The following is a 17891-nucleotide window of genomic DNA, read 5'->3' on the forward strand; positions in this document are numbered from 1 at the left end:
ATGCTTAAGTCAGCTTTATTCATTTATTCTGAAAATACTTATTCCCAAAATCTGGGGAATTTTCTGTCTAGTCTGAATTAAAAATAAAAGTCTAGTTCTTTGCAAATATAAATGCTAAAAAATAAAAGCAAGCCTAAAATTCCCGAGAATCCTTTTTATGGGATCACGGGCAGATACGCTGTTGCCTCGGCTCTCTATGCCTAGGGCTTCTGCTTCCTCGGTCCTCTCTTCTTTCTATGTCATCTCCATGTACGTGCACCTTCTCTCCAGCTCGGCAATAATTCTGCTCAGATCTCCTTGGCGGTCATCCTCCCTCCGAGGATTAATGTTGCTATTGTGATCTTCTTCCTCACGCTCATCCCTGTTCATCTCGGGATTGGGCTGTCTCGTCCTCATGCGTAACAATTCTGCATTTAAGTCTTCAATCTGGGCTTTCAACGCTGCTATGCGATCTTGATCTCCACCCCCCGGTGGAGGGTTCGGTGGAGGCTGCAAATTATTCTGAATAGCTGGTTCCTGTGGGGCCACGGGCTGTCGATTGGTCTGGCTTCCGGAACGTGTGTTCATCACCATGCTGGATCTTCTTTTTCTTTTGTGAGGAACGAATAATCGTTTCCCACAGACGGCGCCAAACTGTTGGTACAGTTTCCGGTATGGTGTGACTCTGCACGTTTCTTTGATGTTCTTCACGCTTCTCAATAACTCTGCAAAACAACAAAACCTAGGGACCCTTCCGGGGGTCCCGCTCCGATGCCTAAGTTAGCTTCTGTGAAAGAAATAATGCTCTATGCATAAAAATTGAGACTTAGTTTATACCTGGGGTATGGGCCTATTTATAGGCCTAGAGGTGGAATCAAACCTGGATTAGGACTCCTGCTCCTTGTTGATCTAGAACTGCTGTCCGAGTTCTAATTGGACTTCAATCCTTTACTAGACTTCTAATTGGATATCTTCTTAGACTTTCAATCTGATATCTTCTTAGACTTCTGATCTGATATCCTCTTAGACTTCTGATATGATCATTATTCTTATCTGATCATTATTCTTATATGTTTGGACTTTATTAGACTTTTGAATCTTTGGATCGGGTTGAGTGGGATTTATCCCCAACAGTGAGAAATTTTTTTAAATAACATGGCATCATATATATTATTAAATATAATAAAATAAAATAAAATTTAGACTCTAAGTTAAATTATTTGATCTATTCCATATGTTCCATGCATAATGTATGCCGTTCTTATTTTACGAGTTTTTGCCAAATGCACTCGAAGTCGATACATTTAATTTTCTTTTTTCTTTTTCCTCTTTTTTCTTACAAATATTCTTCTGTGTAATTTATTTTTGTTTTCTTTTTTATATTGTATCAATTATATTGCATTTTTTAAAAATTAGAGAACTTTTTACAAATTGTGAGTAGAGCTTTTGAGAATAATTAAAACATCTTCAACCATCATTCATAGTACAATTGGTTGCCTAGAAAATGTATCACTGGGAAAGACAACAATAATGCCAAGTTCCAATCTCCCCAATAGGCACCATGCATAGGATTGCTTCGGCCTCCTCTGTAGCCTATTGGAAGAGGACACTAGCTAGTTACTTGACATGGCTTGATAAACAAAGTTGTAACCCAGTCATTTATGTAATTAAGCTTGGGAACTTGGAAGCATAGCATTCATGGACGTGAAATAGCTTGTTGAGATGGCTTGGGGGTAGCGAATAGCCAGCAACCTTTCTTCTGGGTAATTCAATGATCAAGCCAGTTCGTGGTGCATAATGAATTAAAGTATCCAATTGCATAAACTTAAATCATTTTTTACCAAATCAACATTAATATTTCTAAACTCATAGTAGGTCACAATTAGTTTTCTGGGTTACATAGTGACCCTAAAATCTCAAGATCTGGGAACTGCAACTAACCAAAAAAAAAAAAAAAAACACTATGACCAAACTAAGAACAGTATCATTATATGATAGGACTGGGATCCAAGGAAGCAAATGTGAGGAGCTCTGAATTTCATACTAGTCTAGCCATGTCTTGCTCATCCAGGGTCACCCAAGCTTCTATCCCATCTCCCAACCGCATGTCAACCAAAATTGTCAGATTCAGAAAAACTGGAACGCTTGAACCAATGCTGCTGATCCATATAGGCTTTCCCCACCCAAAATCAGCTTCATAGAATCCTAAATTACACCAACTGCTAAACCCAAAGCAGTCTACTTCGTCTTTGGATCCTACTTCCCCAATTTCTTTGAGAGACTCACACATCACAGAATTTCTGATCTCTTCATGACCTTGCAGTTTTTGAACAAAATCGCCATCAATTCTTGATAATGCACCCCTTATCTCACCCACCAAGCCTTGTAATCCTACCTGATCATGATCCTTGTCCATGCACTTAGCAGCTGCTATCCAAAGGAGATTTCCAATAGAATACTCCGACAACGACGATGCCATTCTTCTGCGCAGGTTCACTAAATGGGTTAACAAATAGGGCTTTTGAAAACCATAGTTTTCTCTAGACGCGGCCATGGCATGCTTCCATATGAAAGCTGAAACCACCTCCAAGCGCGTGGGGTGTTTCACGCACAAGCTGGTTGCTTGGGCCTTGAGGGTGGCTATAGCTGAGGCATGAAACACGAATCTCCTCGTCACGCTCTTTCCTTTTTTGAAAAAGGAACCCCACATAACCATTGACGAGTCTCGAAGCCATAAATTATCACTTGTGGGGAAGAGAGAAGTCGAGAATATAAACTAAATAATTAAACTCATCGATTTTTATAAACTTAAGCTTTTGAGATGTTTAAATTCAACACTTTCTATAAATTATAAGTTTTTCAAATAAGTAATAATTTACCGACCTGAATATTACTCACGTAAGTTCCCGCAGATGATTCTTTCCAAACGAATTCACAAGGAAGGAACTTGTGTATTAACAAGGGATCAGGATGGCTAAGAAACTGGGATAGACAGCCGTTGACATGGGCTTCCGCAAAACAAGCGCCTTCATCATTGCATTCAATATGTGGCTATACAATTTTTTTAAAATTTTATTTTAATTTTATGGCTTTCTTTTTTAAACAGAAAAAATAACAAAAAAAAAATAAAAAATTGTAGGGGTGGCTCATTGGGCCATATGGGGTAGTCGGCCACTCCCATTTTGGCCAAGAGGGTGGCTAAAATGCTAGATTTAGGGGTGGCCGAGCTATGGGGTTGGATCGGCCACCCCTATATCAGCTTGTCTGGGGGTGGCTGAACCACCCCCATGGCCATGGGGGTGGTTCGGCCACCTCCAAAGGCTAAAGTGAAAAAAAAAAAAAAAAAAAGAAAAAGAAAAAAGTTTTGGCCTTTAGGAGTGGCCAAACCAACTCTAAGCCAAATGGGAGTTGCCGAGCCACCCCCAAGCAAAATGAAGGTGGTTTCGGGCACTCCCTTTGGCCTTTGGGGTGGCCGGCCACCCCATGTGGCCCAAAGCCACCCCTACAATTTTCTTATTTTTTATTTAAAAAAAAAAATTGTATAGCCACGTGTCGCACTTTTAATGATGCCACGTGTCACTAACGTGGAAATCCGTCAGTTTTAGACTGAAAAATGGACGGATGTACCATTTTCGTCTTTTCCCATAATACAAGTACTACGTATGAAAAAAAATGAAAACTCATGAGGCAAAAAAATAAAGTTTTTAAACCACATGAGGCTGTCGGGTATTTAACTCTTATATTATTTATCTTTCAATTTTTTGTAATATCGTTTATTCATTAAGGTTTGAGGTTAAATCAGATGGCAAAATGGATGAAATGTCCTTTATATCGAATAACGTTTTATAAAATTCAAATTTACCCTTTAAAAAAAAACAAAGAGAGAGAGGTTATTTTGGTAATTTCCAAGGCCTCCGTTAGAATTTGATGAAAAATTCTAACAGATGGGTGACATTGCAAAAAATTTATAAGTTCGATATCCTAAATTGAGAGTAGTTTCTTTTTTTAAAAAAAAAAAATGTAGAAATTACAAAAGTGATGAAAATTCGTAGGGTTAAGTGAAGTTTCCAAAAAAAAAAAGCCCATAGGCCTAAAATCAGGAGTAAATTGAGGTTTAAGGTGAAATATTAAAATGAGACTTTAAAAAAAAAAATAAAAAATTAAACTATTAATATAATAAATTTTTATATTAAATACCAAAAAATTATTTTAAAATTATTCTTCTAATATTTTGAGATGTCAAATTACTAATCAACTTTTCATGTTCAAATTTTGTTACTAGGGAAAAATATAAAAAGGCTCATTCAATTATTAGTCATTTTCAATAAAGCCCCAAAAAGTAACAAGCATGGTAGTTTGATACATCAAGGTAGCATTGTGTGTAAAAAATGTTACTTTTCTGTCATTGTTCCTAAAATACCCATATTTTCTTATAAACAAAAATAAAAAATTTACTTAAAAAACTAAAACAAAAAATTCCACCTTTTCAATTCCGTTTGTTTAGTTTTTTATTTATTTATTTTGATTAAAGGCCATTAATTAATCCTACAAAGTTTTTAAGTTTAAGTCATTTTTTTTATTATTATTTTTGGCATATAATGTAGCACAAATACCAAAAGTATAGCCTATAATATAATGACATGTCATAGGATACGCTGAGTTGTCTCCCATATTGGCTCACAAGACATGTATCATGATTTTAATGACATGACATGGATTTTAGTAAAAAAATTGGATGAAAGTTCTAAATGGATATTTCAATTAACGACATGTATTACTTATAATACTTTTTGAAATAAATTGTAGGTGGTTATGACAATGTTACGTACAACTTGAAAAATAGAAGAATTGGGTCAATTTCAGGATATGTAATAAGTGATTCTTTGTTATATCGCCTGCACCAATTTGAGTTATTCATAACCGAGCTTCTTAAGGAAATAAAAATGTATTTAATTCCTAATACCAGCGAGGATGGTTAAGTTGTAAAAATGATGGAAAACGCCATCCCTTTGCATTTTGGTTCAAATCTTTGTGTTCAAATTGTGATTTTTCAGCCTTAGAATATCTAATACGATAGCTTGTGTAGTATTACGATGAACATGCCTTTTAGGGTATCCATGAGAATATCACCAAATTTGATGAAAATTTGGGCCGGCGGAGCGGAAGGCTTTAAATCTTCTCATTCTTCTTCTTCTTCTTTCTTCTTTTTTTTTTTTTTTTTTTAAATTTTTTTGGTGTCTTTTTAATATGTTCAGTGTCCCACATCATTAATTTCTTTGTTTAATTCAAATGGCACCAAGTTGTAAAATTCTAGATATGAAAAAGTTGGCAACAGTGCATCAATATTTATTTCGTGTTATTTTAATGAGTAATGATTTACCACAGTCTAAAAATATTATTTTTCACCACTTTGTCTATGTGGCAAGATATCATCTCATTAAAAAAAAAAAAAAAAAAAAAAAAAAAAAAAAAAAAAAAAAAAAAAAAACTCAAAAGGTAGTGAGGGACCACCTTGCCACAGAGACAAGGTGGTGAAAAGTGGTATATTTAGGTGGCAGTGAATCATTACTCTTTTCTAATATTCTAGAATCAGGAAAATCCAAAGGTTTGCTTGAAATTAGGTATCTTTGGTGGAAGTAAATGTTGTCAGATTATTATCGTCTATAATTATATGTCTGAATTTGAGAGAATTCAGGCAGGTAATTGTGAGAGACCACTTATATAATCCATCTGACCAAATAAAAATTGGACACTTCTCTCAAATTCGGACAAATAATTATAAATGATCTAATCTAATGTTGTCACACTATTATGAGTGAATTTTTACTGTGAATTGATTGGTGAAGACCATTCTATCAATCTATGATATTCCTCGCATGAGATTTTTTTCACGCAAGACTTTTAATTGCTTCGTGTGATAAGTTCAATTTTTATTTTTTTTTAAACTTAAGGTATAAGCTACCCAACAAGTTATGCTCTCTCCTTAATCCTTATTGAATCGCATTCCTCTAGTAAAGGCAAGTCTTAGGATGGAATCATTCCATTTAGCTTATACTATTACTTGCAAAAAATCAAAATAGATTTGAACCAAATTTTCTAAAATACCATTACTTGCAAAAAAATAATATCAGTTCTTGAGATTTAAAATATCACCATTACCTCTAGCCTCTAGGTTCACTCATTCGGGAGCCCTTTCCAATAGATGTGAAGAAAACAATGAGGGATGATCCTGACAGAGTGACAGCAATCATAATTTACAGGGGAGGTCAAAAGCCAATCTCATATCCATATCCATTAGGAAACCTCAAAAATTCTGAATGATACAAAAGAGTTTAGCAAAACCCTTGTGCTAGATTTATCTTGTCAATTTCAAACCAATAGTGTGCTCACCTAGATAATCTTTTGGTCGGGATATACGTACCAGATCTTTTTCTTTTTTCCATTGTAGCAAGCTAATTTTGATGTTAAGAGTGATTAATGTGAAAGTTACAAGCAGGATCCGCAACTTGAATTTGGCCAGTTACAGAAATGTCATGGGAGCAACCAAAACATCGTCGGCACCAACATTTTCAAAACAAATGAGACTTCAAGCTAAGTTGCTTTAGCTAATGCTTATTGCGTGAAAATTTTTACAAAGTTATGGTGAATTCATGCCAATAAACGACAATTACAACATAAATCAATCAAAAGGTAGTTAATTTACAGTTTGCTGATGCTCTTCTTTGGAAGGCTTCCCATGGCCCTGGCCTTTTCCCTGAGAACAAACTTCTGTGTCTTCCCAGTTGAAGTCTTTGGCAGGTCCTCAAAAATAACTGTTCGAGGAGCCATGTAATGGGGCAAATTATTCCTACAAAACTTAATAATCTCCTCTGCACTGGCATTACACCCATCCTTCAACTTCACAAATGCACAGGGTGTCTCTCCCCAGTGATCATCAGGTCTTCCCACAACAGCTGCCTCAAGAACTGTTGGATGACCATAAAGCACTGATTCCACCTCAATTGTGCTAATGTTTTCTCCCCCAGAAATGATAATGTCCTTGGAACGGTCCTTCAGTTCTATGTAGCCATCAGGGTGTTTCACCCCCAAGTCCCCACTCCTAAACCATCCACCATTAAACGCCTCCTGTGTTGCTTTCAAGTCTTTAAAATATCCATTCATCACAATGTTGCCTCTGAACATAACTTCACCCATGGTTTTTGCATCAGGGGGTACACTCTTCATGGTAACAGGATCTTTAATGTCAAGTTCCTCTAGGCCAAGATGGTTCACGCCCTGACGAGCCTTGAGCTTCGCCTGAGCATCTCGAGGCAAGGAATTCCATTCAGGTTTCCAAGTGCAAATCGTCCCAGGACCATAAGTTTCTGTCAAACCATAGGAGTGGGTCACACTAAATCCTAGTTCTTCCATCTTGAAGAGCACATGCGGAGGTGGTGGTGCACCACCTGTCATGACCGCTACCTTGCCTGGAAGTGGCCTCTGCTCACTAACTGTTGCATTTACTATCATGTTTAGAACTGTTGGTGCACCACTCAAGTGGGTCACCTTGTGCCTAGATATATTATCAAAGATTCCTCCGGCAGTGACATTCCTTTGGCACACATTCGTGCCACCCTGAGCAGCAACACCCCAGGGGAGGCACCACCCGTTGCAGTGAAACATAGGGACACACCATAAATATACAGGCATTGAGCTCATCTCGTTGAGAAGTACTGTTGCAAGTGAATTGAGATATGCGCCTCTGTGGTTATAGATAACACCTTTGGGGCTTGATGTAGTGCCTGAAGTGTAATTCAGCGAGATTGGATCCCATTCATCATTTGGCCTTCTGATCTCGAAATCAATTCTTCCTCTTCCCAGAAGGCTCTCATATTCTAGGTTATTGGATGTTGAAATGGTGTTGCGTATTTTAGGGGATAGTTGATCAGACTCTGGAATTAAGATCAGAAGGGGCAGCTTGGTGCTTGTCTGGGATAGTATATCAATGGCTCCCTGAGCAATATGAAGAAATTGGTAGTCCACAAAAATGATTTTGGTCTCTGAATGTCTAAGTAACGTTGACACCATTGCTGAATCATGACGTGTATTTAGTGCACAAAGAACTGCACCGGCCATTGGAACACCAAAATGTAGCTCATACATTGCTGGAATATTTGGGGCCAGTGCAGCAACCTGCTCAAATGAGTAAAAGTTCATTGGAAACACAAATGAAGATTGTGTATGTTGAGATGTTCATATAGATTCTGCAGACAAATAAGTGTTGATGTATAGATTCTGCAGACAACAAACATAGATGGGAATTGTATAGAGTCCAGATGAGTTTTGCAGATAAGTGTTGATGTAAAGAGTCCAGTTTAATGTGTTTGTAAGAGGTGAACGGTAGATTGAGATTGTAGGCTGTGTATTGCAGCTTTTTGTTGTAGTTTGGTTATAGGTTGAGATTCGTTTGGTTGTAAGCTACGGTTTGCAGTTTTTTGAACCAGCTTGTTTTAAGCTGGAGTGTATTGTAAATGTGTGTTTCTTGAGTAAAATATTTTCATTCATCAAAAAAAAAAAAAAAAGTATGTTGAGATGCTGTGAGCTAAATATCAGGAGAGTTCTTTCACTTTCGAGAGAATTTTGATGAATGATGAAATTGGATTCTCCAAATCGGTGCTCTCAATTTGATGGAGGGAGTATGAGGAAACCTTTATTACCATGTTAACTAGCTAAGATTGCTGTAACCCCCATCCCATCCACAATATGGATTGAGCTTCCCCGGAATTCGCTGCCTGAATTTCCTGGAATATGGACGGTGAATGAAAGAGGGGACTCGAGTTTCGAGGTGTCCAGGCAGGTAGGCCCTGCACACGAGCTGCCCGACCCCTCATTCCCTGCCCGAATTTGAGCAAGGAATTCTAGGGATCCCAGTCCTCCATAATAAAGCTAAAACTTTCAAATCATTGGCAAAAACGAATATGCAAAGATAGAAAAAGCAGTAAAACATAGACAAGCCAGGAAGGAAGTGAAATTTTATTTTTCGTAGAGATTTCGCAAAGCCAAAATACTTGAGAAAACATTCTTCAAGCTGTAAAGGTTCAAACGTACCAAACTCTGGTGACAATCATGCAATTATCTCATCATAAATTAAAAGCCAAGACAAGACTACAACACCATTAAAGAAATCTTCTTTAGAAAAGTAAAAGATACAACACAACCAATGTCAACTGTATTTGTGGCACTGTTTGTTGAATATTTAATTTAATGTTTCATTGTGATTTGTACAACACAACCAGTTTCAACCACTCTTTTTAACTCTTCCAGAGAATGAAGACAAGCAAATCTCTTCCTAATCCCCAAAGGACATCAACAAATTGAAGAAATTAACAGATTATTACACAAATGAAAAGCTTAAGATTGTCACATATTTTTAGCTAATGGAATATTCATAGGGTTGGAAACTGACTCAGCAGATATGAAATATGAAAGAAAAGGTAAACCCCATTGGACCACATTGGCAGATAGCATATTGTCACATCTAAAAAGCATAAAGTGGAGTTTGTTCTGAGGAAAAAAGGAGCACTTTAGCCACACACATCATAGGAACGGCACCGACCGTCCGACCCAGATACAACAACGTTAACAATGACACCAAGAGTGTGTTTGGCTGGTGATTTAACATGTTAAATGCGTTTTTTTTTTTAAAAAAAAATAAAAATTATAAAAATTGTCCAAATTACATTTTTGATAACTAATTGTTTTTTTCAAAAACTGGTGATTCTAGTTGTTTGGGTGTTTTCTGTTATGTTTGTATATTTTAGTTGTCTATTTCCACAGTCTGTCTTTGTAATACCCAAATGTTACAGGATTATTTGTTGGCTTGGGTAGCTAGATCGGCCAATTTTTCTGTGTTAAGAGTGTGCTTAAATGTAAAGAGTGGCTCAAACAGTGTTAATGTAATTCTTGAGTATTGTTTAGGCAGCTGTTTCAAGTGTTAAACTACCTAGTGATGCATCTCATAGTGATGTGTCACTAACTGCCACTGATGCTGCTCAAGCAGCCACTACGCATGCCATGCATGACAAGGCTGATGTCATGTGTAACACAGCTATAACGACAGCTGTTGACAAGGAATACTTGCCAATAAAGTTGGCCGCAGTAAATCACTCAAGCCGAACTAATTTGGTATGTCAATCAGCAAGGCTGCAGACCATCAATGGAAACTTACCCAAACAGCAAATGTTCTATACAAGGCAAATATTGAATGAATCAGGAAATCAATATTTGCCTTGCATTGCTGATTCTCTCACGATCAATAAAGTCCAACCATACACAGGATCCCCATCAAGTCCACATATCATCGAAGGCATTCCAAGATACTCATTAAGCCTACATGCCATCAAAGGCAATCCAATCAATCGTGCAAGGCAAGCATTGCCTCAATCAGGAAGTCAATGCTTGACGTGCTCATCAAGCACAGTGCTGATGAGCAACAGCAGCCACACATCAAGGGATTACACAACTTCTAAGGAAAGAATAAAGGAGCCGTTTGTCAATTAGTGTTATGTGATTGTAAATTAGACTTGCCTTAATCTATTCATGTACATCAGTATATATTCATGGTTTCTGCATTGGAATAAAATTAAGCTAATAGTTTCCTCTGCATATCAATTCCTTAATCAAGTCAGAGTAAAAAACTGGTGATTTTATTAAACACCATTTCTAAATATTGCATTTTGATTAGCAACGTTTTTGAAATCGTCTATTTTTTCGCATCACAGTTTTGAAACGGCTTAATCAAATGGAAAAGCATTTGCTGCAAAAATCAATCATAAGCCTGAGAAAGCAAGAAAAGAATGAACAAAATTCCAAGACTTTACCACATCTCCGCGAGAAATTCCGAGCTGGGCGAGAGCAGAAGCGAGTCGGGTGCACCGTTCACGCGTCTCTCTCCAGGTGTACCGCACATCACCATACACAACAGAGACCCTGTCGCCGTAGACCACCGCCGAGCGCTCCAAGAAGCTGATTGGTGTGAGAGGGACGTAGTTTGCAGAGCACTTCATCCCACTCTCCATTGATTTCAGAAACTTTCTCGGTTGCTGGTGATATATTATGGATGGTCCGGGATGGATATGTACTATATAGAGCTTAATTTGGAGGAGATGTGTTGAATAGATTAATTATTGATACGGAAAAATGAGAAATGCTAGGGGTAATTATTAATGGAACCTCTGCATCAGCTTAATATTAAAATAAGTTACAACAAATTTTATTACATGGACAAAAATAACCTTTCATTTCTTGTTGAACCCACCTCGCTGGAAATCATCACACTGCCAGAAATTCAGCAAGCCGGCCACCACGACTCCGACCCCGACCACAAAAAATTCAGCACCCCGACCACGCTTCTGGTCGGGAAAGGGCCAGATCTCGGCCAGCAGGCTGGGATCCAGCCGTTTTGGTCGGGGATGGGCCGGATCCCAGACAGATGGCCGGGGACGGCTAGACGATGCCACTAGAGTCATATGAAACTGACGCCTGGCCAGGGAACGATCCGTTTGTGGCTGGATGACGCCACTGGAGCAAGCCAAAAACTTCGAATCGGCCGTTCGGCGAGATGTCCCATATTTTTCCCTGTCTCTTGTCAAATGGATGGTCCTGATTGGAGAAATCAGTCGGTCTCTTTTTGTTTTTTGTTGAAGGAATAGAGACTTTGGATGGTCTTGAAATAATGATTTTTGCTAAAAGGGTATTTTTTGTCTTTAGGTATAATGCCATGTTTGTAAAAGTTGTAGTACCCCTAACATTTTTCCCAAAAAAATTCTAGAACATCTATTCGGGTCTTTTTGAGTAATTATATAGTATATTAAGTATCTATTAAGTGTCCTTAAAAAAATAATGTAGCTTTTAAAATCACAATTTAATTAATTACATGCCCAATGGTGAATTTAAATGTCACCTGATTTTTTGATGGACATTTAATGTATATGTAGAATTACTCGGTCTTTTTTGATCTTTCTATGTTGACATGAAAAAAACTACGACTCCGTTTGGCAACCCCTCCTCTCTCTTTCTTTCTCTTTTTTATTTTTTTTATCACTTCTTCAAAAAACAAACTTCAAAATATTCTAACTTTTTTTTCTCTTTTTACATTACATCAATAATTTTTTTTTATTATTCAAATAAAAAAAATCAATACAATACAAATTTTTTTAATTTTTTCATATAAATTCTTTATACTTTATATCACATCAATCACTTTTTACTATCACTAAAAAAAAAAATTATTCTCATACTTGATTAGAAGGAACCGATTATCTCTCTATTCATCTTTTCTTTTATACCAACTCAAAAAAAAAAAAAAAAAAAAAAAAAACTACAATAAATCTCTAGGATTTCTTGAGATATATATGAACGTTCTTGAAATAGTTGCTGTCAATACTCGATACCAAATCCATGTGGAAAACTCCAATTGGTTTTTTTTTTTTTTTTTTGTTATAGATAATTGATTGGCTTTTGGTGTTGGAATAATTGTACTAACATGGGACGGTTTGTTAGTTTATGATATTTGAAAAGAACAATTATAAATATTTATTAGATAATTGATAATTGATTGGCTTTTGGTGTTGGAATAATTGATTGGCTTTTGGTGTTGGAATAATTGTACTAACACGCGCGAGACAGTTTGTTTGTTTATGATATTTGAAAAGAAGAATGACAAATATTTATTAGATGAAAAGGATCAAATAATTTCAATAAACTCTATTTATATGTAGAGTTTATTAACTTATATGTAGCCCCACGCATGTCACCATGCTTTTTTTTTTTTTTTTTTTTTTTTTTTTTTTTTTTTTTTGTTGTCTCTTTATTAACTTAACTTGCTTGCGTATTCAAGTAGCTCACAGCTTCCCATTTGACTTTTCTTTTTCTTTTTTTTAATGAGAATAGCATTCTAATATTTTAGAGTCATTTTTATTAGGAAAAAGTCTGTATACTTATTCGAATTATCATTCAATTCAATTGATAATGTTTTTTTAAACTTTTAATTGAGATAATGTCCCTCCCAAACTATCAAAACATTGTAATTGTACCCTCCAAGACTTAAAAAACAAAAAACAAAACAAAAATAACCATATAATTTTTTCAATAAAAAAATAACCCTATAAAATAAAAAGAAAAAAAGAAAAAAATTATTTCGAAATTTTTATTTAAAAAACTATTTTTTTAAAAAAAAAATAATTAATTATTTTTTTAAAAAAAAAACGAAATTTCTTAATTTCTTAAAAAAAAAAATAGTAATTTTTCTTTTAATTTTTAAATTCTACCACCCTTGGTTTTATGTATTTCTTTTAATTATTATTATTGTTTTATTTTATTAAGGGTATTTAGTGAGAAATAATACTATTTTCGCTAATTTCATATTAGCTGACATAACGTATTTTAATTGATTCTTTTTAAAGTAATTAACGTACAAAGTTACTTAAAACACTAAAACTTGTGATGTCAATAAGTGTGAAAGTGTGAAGAGTAGCATTAGTAGTAAAGAGATCGAAGAAGAAGCTAAAAGTATTACATCAAATAGTCAATTCGGTTTTAAAAAGTATCATAATAGTTCATGTGAACATCTTATTTAACATCGTTAATCACTCTGTCTATGTTCAGCCTAATAATTTAACGTTGTGCCATGTCAAGGCCCATCAACGTTCGCCACATGTACCCAACACCACGTTATTATGCCAAATCAGCAATAACTTAAAAACAATAAATAAATAAATAAGTGACTTTTTAGAAATAAAAAATTTGGGGAGACTCCCTCGCCTACCAGGGTGGGGTCTTCTCCACGGTGGGTCGCGCCTATGTGTTTTTTCCTTTTCATGTTCTTCGATTGCTCCACCACAAAGGAGTGAAGGGCCTATTTCTCCGATCTCTGCTGGCATGCCCACCTAGCAAGCACCTTTCAAGCACGTGATATATAATTAATGGACTCCAAGTCTGAAAAATCCTCTAGACACCGTTTGATAAACAACTCCACTCTCCTCCCATTTTTTTTTTTTTTTTTCACTTCTTTAAAAATAAAAAAATCAACTTTAAAACATTTCAACTTTTTTCCTCTTTTTATATCACATAAATAAGTTTTTTATTACCATTCAAATAAATAAAAAAAAAACCACTATAAAACAAAACTTTTTTCATTTTTCCATACAAAAAATTACAAACTTATTTGTACTTTAAATCACATCAATCACATTTTATTAATATTAAAAAAAAAAGTTACTCCTAAAAAATGTTTACCAAACTGAGCCCTAGCGTTTACAATTTGAAAGATTCCTCGTAGCGTCCCACTTCTTTGAAAGATTCCTCCACTTGGACTGAGTAAAAAAAACGTTAAATTTGTTTTCAATTTCATGCTTTCAAGTGTACACTTTTTAACGTGATAGTAAAAATTATCATTAAATTTAAAATTTAATAATAATCTAATCCAAAATTCAATGATATTTTTTTATTGTCATATAAAAAAGTACGCACTTAAAAATGCATGTAACATTTCTCTTTTACATACATAAGATCTTATTGTAAATTATATATATATCCCAAGAAGATAATGGTTAATTAATTGACATAAACTTTTTGTAAATTGATTTTTAGAAATTTTTTTATAAATCAACTTTTAAAAGTGACTTGTATCCAACGTTAACCCAATGAGCATGGATCTTTCCAACCCCTCACCCTTTAGAAAGTACAAGATTTTATTGTAAAATTATAGATTTTAAATCCAAGTAAAATAATAGATTTAAAGTCCAGACATTTCATATTTACGTGATATTCTCTCTCTTTCTTTCAATTAATTTCTTATAATTTTTTAAACATTGGTGATTTTTTGGTGCTAGTGAGGTGGGTAAACTTTTTGTTAAAAATTAAAATAGGAAGATTTTGGAAAACACATACAAAATAGGAATTAATAGAAAAGAAAAAGGAGCAGGGTGATTGGGTTTGGATCCATTTATTGGGCCATTACGCAGTCGGTCCACAACCATGCCTTTGATCCGATATATGCTGAGTTCAGATTAATTGGGACCGTTGTACAAAGCCTATCCACAGTTCAACGCTTCTTTTTTTCATTTTTTAAGAGGAAATGAAAAACGCAGTATCGACTATTCTTTTATAATTTATTGGCACGTGTTAAATATGATTGGATCATGTTAAAGTACTTGATTAAATAATTAAATTTATTTTTTTATATTAATTTAAATTTTTAGAATGAGTAGTGATTTAATATAGTATCAGGGTAAAGGTCCTGGGTTCGAACCATGTCTTATTCATTTTCATTTCATTTTAATTAAATATTTTACGTGTTAGGCCTCACATTAGTAATGGAAGTTTGGGGTCTACCGTGAGGGGAAGTCTTAAAGTATTTGCTTAAACGATTAAAATTACTTTTTCCTATTAGTTTAAGCTTTTGAGATGAATGGTAGTTTAACAAAGTCGCATTAGCCACTAAATTTTTGTTTACACCTTTTAATCATAGGCTAACATGTGTCAACATATTATAAAAGAGTCATAAGTTTAACATTTTTTTTTTAATTGTGAATGGCTCTCTAACAAAATAACATTGGTCGTTTCTTCTCTTGGGTAAGTATTTTACTTATTACTATGTTAAAAGCATAAAGTAACCCCAAAAACAACATTTTTATACCATCTCTGTTGATGTAGTAATGCTAATAAGTCGTTGTTTAAATAAAAAATTTAAAAGCTGATTGGTACTGCCATGTTAACAAAATGAGATAATAGTGAAATAAAAGCATAATTTATAAAATATGCATAATTTTTTAATTTTGGGAGCCTAAGCTTAAGTTATACAATGATTGTCTCAAATAAATCGAGAGTGCTACATTAGTAATTAAAGATCGGTGGTATTCCTAGCTTGCACTTGTGCACGCTTATTAAGGTCAAATGATGACAAGTTGTACCAGAGGAAATTAAAAAAAAAAATAAAAAATAAAATTGATGACAAGTTGCCATGTGAATTTTTTTATATTTTTTTTTGGTAAGAAGATTTCATTGATAAAAGAGCGTGACATACAACCAACTAGCAGGCAAAAACGCCGTATCAAAGAGGAAAAGGTGAATTCCTTCAAAAAAAAAAAAAAATTAAAATTAAAAATTAAAAAAAAAAAATTAAAAAATTAAAAAATTAAAAAATTAAAAAATTAAAAAATTAAAAAAAAAAAAAAAAAAAAGAGGGAAAGGTGAATTTTCGCCGCTACAGATGAAAAAAGAGAGAAAAAAAAAGTAGGAATTTGCATACGCGCGCCGCTTGGTAATTCCAAAAGTGGCGTGGTAAAATGTTTGTAAATTTGTTGAATGAATTATATTGACGAAATGGGGCCAACCACTATCAGTGAAAGTTGAACGCGACGGTCAATCTGTTCCTTGACTGAAAACGCAAAATATGACTCTAGAAAGCACAGTAATAAAACGGTGATGATCATTAAAGTAAACACCTTACATATATTATATTGTTTTCATATGATATTATATATATATATATATACAAGCTGTGACACCTTTATTCTGGAGGTAGGTGGTTGAAATATTGTGCAACAATTTGAACGAAGACTTGAAATGTAAACTCATATGCTTGTGTAAATGTAAACTCATATGCTTGTGTATACATTATGGCATATGATGGGCAGGAGTAATGCTATATATTATACATATAATTTCTTGTATGTGTTAGTATGTGATTAAAGTTAAAAATTGTAAGCATTTGATATCATCCAATCACATGCTGACATGGGTTAGAAGTCATACAAAAATTATAATGGGTAGAGGTGAACGAGGTTAGCTGGTAGCTAGGGATAGAGCTAGAGGGGAGCATATTCCCTTCAGTTTTGAAATTTTTCTGCTATCTTGTCCAAAAAAAACATGTACTATGTAAAATTTAAAATTATTAATTGGAATGGATTTTTTTCCTCATTTCCTTCTGCTCACACATGTGGTTAAGGCCAAAGGGAATGTGGGCTGCTGGAATGAATCTATTGGAATGAAGGCTCAGCTCAAAAGCTCCGTTCAAAGCTCAAAACACAGCTTATTTGGAGTACACTTTCAAAAAGACCATATATGAAAAGCATAATGTAACAAAAATTATAGAAAGTCAACCCATTAATAAGTGACGCCACAACATAAATGATATTTGGCCTATAAAAAGTCAATAGAAGACTAAATCAGGTATGCTTTACTAACCTAATCTCTATGTATTTTCTCATTATCGCATTTATTCTCTTACTGTCTTAGGCATCGGAGGTGGTGTCGCAGCCCCGGCCCTCCCCCTTTACGGTGTGCACCACTCTGATCATTGGTTGTCTTTTAAGGATCCCGAATCGAAAACTAGGCGTGGATAGTCATTGTTATTTATTTTTATTTTTTTTATGATTAACATTAATGATTTTAATGAACCAACTAAAAAGTTATAAATTAGCACCAGTCAAGCCCTCCCTAATTCCGTCTCTATCTTCTATGGGCTAAGGTAGACTTAAGCAGCATGCATTTACACACCAGTTTTGTCCTTGAAAATATACTGGAGAAAGTCCACTTATATGAATTAATCTATCTCCGGCCAGCGATGTCCCTTCATTGACCATCATCCTTGTTTAATATTTTAAGCTTCTTGTTAATTAATTTCTCGTCATTGTCCATTAATTAATAAGCAATTTCAAGTTCAAGAAAAAGGGGAGAAAAGTATAAACTTATATTGGGTTACGACGCCGTTCCAAGTCAATGAACTTTCTAAATTGCATTTCATGCGTGCCATCGATCCAGTCATGGAGGAGCTAGCTAACATACATTTGAAGAGAATCGAATCTTCTACGCATATATCCGATAATCTCCTCCTCCCACCCGCTCTTATAATCTTTTAATGGGGGAACAAA

At 34.7% G+C, this 17891-nt stretch overlaps 2 protein-coding genes across 2 annotated transcripts; both read right to left on the reverse strand.

Annotated features, from left to right (window-relative positions):
* Positions 1–1898: 1898 nt before the first annotated feature.
* Positions 1899–2696, reverse strand: LOC133870216 (vinorine synthase-like). The gene has a single exon (XM_062307299.1). The coding sequence runs from the start codon at positions 2693–2695 to the stop codon at positions 2018–2020; it is 678 nt and encodes a 225-aa protein (XP_062163283.1). The 5' UTR covers position 2696; the 3' UTR covers positions 1899–2017.
* A 3868-nt stretch (positions 2697–6564) lies between these two features.
* LOC133870688 (butanoate--CoA ligase AAE1) lies at positions 6565–11131 on the reverse strand. The gene is made up of 2 exons (XM_062307866.1): positions 10839–11131; positions 6565–8151 (listed from the first exon to the last, which is right to left on the reverse strand). The coding sequence occupies exons 1-2, from the start codon at positions 11034–11036 to the stop codon at positions 6679–6681; spliced, it is 1671 nt and encodes a 556-aa protein (XP_062163850.1). The 5' UTR covers positions 11037–11131; the 3' UTR covers positions 6565–6678.
* Positions 11132–17891: the final 6760 nt, after the last annotated feature.

The sequence above is a fragment of the Alnus glutinosa genome, chromosome 6, assembly GCF_958979055.1.
Source record: "Alnus glutinosa chromosome 6, dhAlnGlut1.1, whole genome shotgun sequence".
Classification (NCBI taxonomy): domain Eukaryota; kingdom Viridiplantae; phylum Streptophyta; class Magnoliopsida; order Fagales; family Betulaceae; genus Alnus; species Alnus glutinosa.